The sequence below is a fragment of the Oryzias melastigma genome, linkage group LG11 (assembly GCF_002922805.2).
Source record: "Oryzias melastigma strain HK-1 linkage group LG11, ASM292280v2, whole genome shotgun sequence".
Taxonomy (NCBI): Eukaryota; Metazoa; Chordata; class Actinopteri; order Beloniformes; family Adrianichthyidae; genus Oryzias; species Oryzias melastigma.
The window spans coordinates 8,485,977-8,493,146 of NC_050522.1; the positions used below are offsets into that span (position 1 = coordinate 8,485,977).

General features: G+C 36.5%; 1 protein-coding gene across 1 annotated transcript; it reads right to left on the minus strand.

Annotated features, from left to right (window-relative positions):
- Positions 1 to 1,945: 1,945 nt before the first annotated feature.
- ccdc126 (coiled-coil domain containing 126) lies at positions 1,946 to 6,883 on the minus strand. The gene is made up of 3 exons (XM_024299394.2): positions 6,547 to 6,883; positions 4,084 to 4,589; positions 1,946 to 3,694 (listed from the first exon to the last, which is right to left on the minus strand). The coding sequence occupies exons 2-3, from the start codon at positions 4,322 to 4,324 to the stop codon at positions 3,465 to 3,467; spliced, it is 471 nt and encodes a 156-aa protein (XP_024155162.1). The 5' UTR covers positions 4,325 to 4,589; positions 6,547 to 6,883; the 3' UTR covers positions 1,946 to 3,464.
- Between the last annotated feature and the right edge of the window lie 287 nt (positions 6,884 to 7,170).

Genomic DNA, 7,170 nt, shown 5'->3' on the forward strand with positions numbered 1-7,170 from the left:
ATAGGATTAATACCTTGTTTGCTTCATTTTGGAGCTAGTGCTGTTACTTTTACTGTATTAAGAAGACAAACAAAAAGACAAGAACACACACAGACACACACTCTGTGACGTCAATCAGCTAAACAAACATCCATTGGCAAACAGACGGTAAGAAAAGACTGTTTAACCTGAAAGACTTCTCATCTGTCACAGCAACATTCTTACAACTAACAATGGAAATATATACAAATAAATTAGAACATTTAGCATGTAAACAACAGATAAAATCATGTCACAGTTTACACAGGAAACAGTCTGATTTATTGTTTGTCTATAAAAATCAGATTGTCTGACAGAGAAAACCTTTTTTAATCAGCAGTTATTTACTTTTTTCAGCTCTGTAGCAAGAGCTGCTTTTATATGTAACATATGACTAATTGTATGACTTAACAGCATAGGATACACTTTGTGGTAAAAATGATCCATTAGATAATTAACTCGTAAAACATTTGACTTTTTACACCATCTGCTATACTTTTATGCACATATATGCAGTTAAACGTTTACCCTCATGCTCAGCATAACAAAGATCACATCTCCTGTAAGCGTTTACAGGAAAATGAATCACCTTGAAGCCTATTGATACAATCATGAATCAAACAATTTTGGTTCCAAAATTATCTTAATTTAGCATCTACTCAAAAGCAAAAACACAAGTGATTTTTTTCATGGTTGGACATAAATCCAGGTGTCTATGAGTTAAGGTCAATAGAATTTGAGGTGAAAAACCCTTTATTTTGTAGTGTTTTCAGTAGGGTTGGATATTGATAGTAATTTCCAGAAGTGATTCCGTTTTTTATTCTTTATTCTTCTGATAAACTCAATTCAATTGGATTCAATTTTGAGTGTACAAATGTTGACACATTTGTTTATACATTAATAATCTATATATGTTTTGAAGATATTCATATTAATCTGATACAGATCACACACTGTAAAATGTATTAGTGAAATAATGAGATTGTAAATAGTATTTGCAATTTCTAAAAAAGAGAAACTCTAACAAAAATGTTTAGCTCATTTAAATTGTAATCATTGTTCTGCTTCTCCTGGAGAATGTTTGAGTTTGGCCACTAGGTGGAGCTGGCGCTATAGCGGTACGTTTTTCAAGAATAAGAATAAGAAGAATAAGCATTAGCAACATTTACAATAAGCAAAGAATGAGCAAAAAACAAAACGTGTTGGTCCACAAATAATTACTTAGTTAAAATAGTTAACATATCTCCTTAAAAGAGATTGGAAAGTTACTGCCTATGAATTTATAAAGATGTTTATTTAGTCAGCGATGTTTGTTTATGTCGACTGAGCGTTAGCATTAGCCTTCCAATGGGAAATTCCATTAAACACTAGCATCAAGCTAGCAGATTTTAGCTTTATGTGCTAAATATATCTATATTTATGGATCAATTGTTGACCTTAGAGCGATTCAAATCAGGGGTGTCTGAAAAATAAAGTTTGGAAAAAGAACTAGCAACTTATTATTGCATCTATAATTCTTGTCATATATATAAAAGTTATGTTTAGCAGACATCCTCTTAGTTTTCCAAGTGTAATTTAAGAATGTGGAAAGACCCTCTTAAGGTGGAGGTTTATAGATAGGTAAAAGTTTACATTTCTTTTTATTGGAACAATCTCAGTGTAAATTCTACCTTTTGATTTGTTTCAATGTCAAGCATTAGCATAAAACTGGTTTATGTTGGGGTTGTACTTCCTCCAGAATCATCTCCAGGTTGTTAAACTGTGGAGCTCTTCCCTAACTTGTTTTTAGCAGGAAATAATTCAATATTTGGTTATTATCCAGTTATCAAAATGACCTTCTCAGGGTGTATCCCACCTTCGCCCAACAGCTGCGTTGGCTCCAGCAGCCCTATGATCCTGAAACGGACGAGCATAAAAATGAACGCTGTTTTCAGTGAAGTGAATTTATTAGTAAGGCTATTTCTAAGCCAATTCTATACATCACTTAAGCATAGCAAAAGAAGTACATTCACAGTAGAATTCAGTTGAGACTCTTTCATATCTGATCACCTTCATTCAGAGGGCAGGAGACACAGTGAAGCTTCTGATCCACATTGTAAGGCAAAGTCTCAACGCAGTTTGTGTGAAGGATCACTGCTCATCTTTGGGAAGGAGAAAGTCTCTGTGCTTCACAACATCGTAGCAAAATGCTGCTGCAGCTTTCTCTAGTGAGGATATGTGAAGGATATACCAGCATTATGCAGATATATACACAAATGATCAAAGTCATCTAGTGAAAAAAAATCCAATCAGCTTAAAGTGAATCACAAACCAGATTTTAAATATGAAAAATAAAATTTGAACATCTTTAAACTGGAAAGTACATAGATGATATTTATTAATTTGAAATAAATGTATTATAAACTTGAAAGAAATGTTTTTAAAAAAGTAAATTTAAAGCTTTAATTAGAAAAACAAATGAAAAATGTTTATTTCCAACAGCTGCTGTTTTCAATGTTTTTTTTTTCATTTCCATTACTTTTCATTCCTCAATTTACAGTTTCAATTCAAATTTTCCTTTTTTTCTCCCCGAGTTGATCCCGATTTTGTGTTTGGGTTGGGGTTTGAGTCCATTGATTATTCCAGGACATCAGGTGACAAAAGTTACAATGACAGCATCTCTGCTTCAAACCATGTCTGTTGTACATGCTGTCATTCCTAATTTATTTCACATTTTCAATTATTATTTTTTAATTTTCAATATTTCTTTCAAGCTTAAAATACTTTTTATTTTTAACAATTCCTCTGTGTACTATCCTCATTTTTTTTCAAATTAATAATCTGATTTTTTCATTCACTCTAAACCTGATTTGACAAACGTTTGTAAAAAAAAAAAAAAAAAATGGCACAAAAACACACATCAGATATTAACTTTCTTTTCCACGGCAGGCACACCCGTCTGGAGCAGCGAGCAGGTGATGTGTCCTTCCTCTCAGCACCACAGCAATAGCAAGGACATTTATATTGCCTTTAATGAAGTGCAAACACGTTCTTTGGATTACATCTGTTGAATGATCTGAACAGCTAAGCAAACCCGGCTAACTCTTCCTGCCAAAAACCTGCGTGCCTGTTTGCTCCTAGAAGTCTTGATTCAGCTTCTCAAGTGAAGCTAAATGTGTCGACAAAGTTGATAAAAACTACAATTAGCTTCTTTTCCTTTGATTTTGCTCAATCACTAAATGTAAGAAATGAGTAGAATAAAAAAAAGATAATTAAATAAAGACAAAAAAAACCTAAATTAAAAAGAGATAGAAAAAAATATGAGAACCTCTTTCTTATTCAAGAACTTCATTTAATTTAATTTAACGGAATATTTCTGAGATGTATCCTGGGATTTGAAGAGCCTGGATGTTAATAAATATCTATATTGCTTTTTTAAAATATTATCTGCTTCAGATAAGTTCTTCTTAATGCGGTCGAGGCCTGTTATGGATGTGCTGGTGAAGGTGCAACGTCTCTGGCGCCTCCTGCTTCGCCGCTTTCTGCAAGGCCTCGGGAGCGGAGGCGAGGACGCCTCCTGCTGCGTGGGAGGAGTTTGTGGAGGAGGCGTTGACTACCAGTTCGATTTTGCCCTCCAGCCTGACCAGACGGGTCAGAATGTCATCCAACAACACGGCTATAGTCCTCTTCAGGTCCGCTGTTGTGAGTTTGCAAGTGAAGAAATGGAAGAAAATGGGAAATAAATTAAACATTTTTTTAAAGTCCCACTTCTATCATATTTTGATCTTTTTTTAAATTATGGTAATGCCGTTTTTATCTGAAACTTGTCAATTTCCAGGACATAGTTTCAGCAGAGCGGCATTAGAAATTCACCTCCGAGTAGTGGGTGGGACAATTGGCACGGGGCAACCACACCCCCCAGACCCAAACCAGGTTTACTCAGGGGACGCAACAGTCAGAAATTCTTTTTTTTTTAACAAAAACATACTCAGAAAAGCTATTTGAACTTAATTTATCTTTACAAACGTCCTCCATCGTCACAAAAATGGTGTAAAAACCACAATTTTTCCATCTTTAAATGCTTACCGTAACCGGACATGGAGTTTCCCTGCGGCCCGCCTGGTGCGTTCTGGTTCTCCTCCGTGAGCACTCGGACATATCGCTGGCTGAGCTCCAGTATTTGCTCGCGCAGCTCTGCGCTGGTCTGGCGGCGAGGCTGCTGCACGGTGTAGCGCAGCAGCATGAGTCCCCAAACCAAACCGAACACCAGCAGGAGCACACCTAACTTCTGGGACATGTTTCTTTTCAGCATAGGAGCACCGAGCATGGTACAGGGAGGGTCAAGAGAAGGCACCTGGTTGAGGGCTGAAGGCTTTATCCTGATAACTAAACAGTTCAGGACAGATTTGTTTCTCCTACGAGAATGTCTCCTACATGGCAGACCTGCTCTCTTTAGAAGAGACCAGGAAGTTGATCCGACGTTATTAAACGTCCAGCGATTACGGGTTTTTGGAAATTTCCTTTAGCAGCAAGAAGTTGAAAGCAGCCACACAGGCAGGACGTTCAGCCAGCAGATCCACAGGCATTGTTGTCTGGAAAGCAAAGAAATGAATACAGTTAACAAAAACTTACAAAAACTGCAGCATCCTAAAGGTTTTAGTTGTTTTTCAAGAAATGTCTCTAAATGCACCGTCATTTCAGCCCCTTTTTGACCAGAAACCAGATTAGCAGTTTAGATTTAAATGGGAGAAACAGACAAACATGGTGGACGTCCATTGAGAAACCCCATCCATATCATAGCTGCTGGTCTGATAAACAGAACTGAGAGGGCACTGTGCAGACGGAGTGAAAATTAGCGGTCAATTTCTCAGTTTTCACACATTTGTCTCCCCGTTCATTCTCTCTTGGGTGGAGTCCCACTTCTAATTGAGGCCAGAAAAAGGGACAGTTACTGAGTGAGTGAATAAATTATGAAAAGAAAGGTAACTCAATATTTCCCCACCCACAGAAAAACACACGACCTCTCTCTGCCCTGGGCTTCAACAGGTGTTAGAAAATGAACAGCAGGGAGGAACAGAAAGACAATCATGAACTCATGACTAACAGTTAAAGAGGGCTCAGACTTTTAAAGATGGAATACAAGCGACATAACATAAAAACTGTTAAATGAAAAACGTGAAAATTTTACACCAAGAAAAAAATTGTAAAATTAGAAAAAGCAATCGAAAGCTAATGTAAACTGCTGTAATAGATAGTTCTTAACCGGTTTTATTATTTTAAAGGGTTTTGTTTTGATTTGGTCAAATAAAATAAAAGCTATTGAAGAAATATGTGAACATTTTACACAAAAAATTAACTAAAATTAGAAAAAGCATCAAAAGCTAATGTAAACTGCTGTAATAGATAGTTCTTAATCGGTTTTATTATTTTAAAGGGTTTTGGTTTGATTTGGTCCAATATTTTAAGAGCTATTGAAGAAACATTCTGTCATTTGTTGACGGCCCCTAAATATGGACAGAGTTATCCAACCTAAAACTAACTTCACAGCAGTAAATATTTTAGTAACATGTTAGCTTTTTTGGCTAAGGTGGCATCAGCTGAGGTTTTTTGGAATAATTTGGAGTTTAATGAAATTCTTCAAATTCTTTATGCACTTTCTACAAATTATGCAAGCTTTCTATCAAAACGTTCACGATTTAATTCAGCAAATGAAATAAATGCCTTCAGAATCTTCAGCAACCACATTCAGCGAAAGCATTCACACTAGCATTTTCACAGGTAATGCAACTTTTCTAGTTATTCTGGTGATGTCAATTCTTGTGTCTATTGTGATGTGTTTCTATCTACCTGTGTATTTCTCCACTTCCTAGGTTGTTATTTCAAACAAGAACATGTTCTCAATGGCTCATTGGGTTAAATAAAGGTTTAAAAAAACCCTGAAACAATTACACATCTGATCATGTTTAGTAAATCTAATGTTAGGATTTTTTTTTCCATTTTATGTATAATATGTGAACTTTCTAAACTTACTAAACTACTTTAAAAACAGAAGATAAATGCTTTAAAACAGTACAAGGTTGGCTACATGAGTCTAAAACATTAAAGTTTAAGTTTACCAACAGCAAAGGAGTGTGTGATTTTCAGGGCTAACAAGATAAATAACTGGTTTGGCTAACTGTGGATTCCACAGTAAATGTCAATGACGGTAGAAAAGGTGGGGTTCAAGCTAAGCTGAACAATTACTGACACGAATTGAGGTCAAGTGTCATCCATTAAACTGACTGTTGTAACACTATACAGCTACAGCTATAGTCATGGATACATGTTGTATTATCCTAATTAGCCATAAGTACGTTTTAAATATAAGTTTCAGAACATTTTTTCAGACTTTCTCACCGATTTATCTTGATGGAGTTATCTTAGCTAAAGATGTTTATGACTACAAGTGATAGCTTGATAAGCTAGCTCCCCACAGTCTGTGAAGCACATTTCACCGGAAACTAAACACCAGAAACTAACCAAAATGAAAACTACATTATCAATCTTTACCGGAAACCTCGCAGCTGCAGAGTGACGAGCTCCAGCGGATCCTTCAGCTGTCACTGCCTGCCTGCTGCTTGGTTCGCAGCAGCTCGCAGCTGCTGCCCCACCGCCGAAACAGCCGCCCGGATGCGCACGCGGCTTCCGTTACACCACAGAGAAACGGGTTACGGTGTTGCAGCTTCCGGTTCGGTTGTCCTTTCGGTGTGTTACTCTGTACAGTTGAGCCGGTCGCCGCTCCCAATGTCGTTCGAGTTCGGGTTCAGCTGCTGCTCTTGGCTTGGAGCGGGGAACTGTGCTGCTGTCATAGTTCCCATGAATGATTTCGGCTTGCGTCAGCAGCATTGAACTCTGGGATATGTAGTTATATTTAAATAGCACAAAATCCCAGCCAGTGTTAGAATGAACAGTTTAGAATAAAATTGAAAACAAAGTCCATATATAACCCAAAGTACAAGTGGTATAACTTTTGTGCAAGGCCCAAGATAAAGCTTTTATTTAAGAATGGGACTCAAGAGTGTAAAAATCTTATTATTTAAAGAATTCAGTTTGTTTGGAAAAAAAGTAAAGCACACAGATTTTCAAACAAATCAGCACATATATAATATAACATTTATTATTTCAAACAAAAGA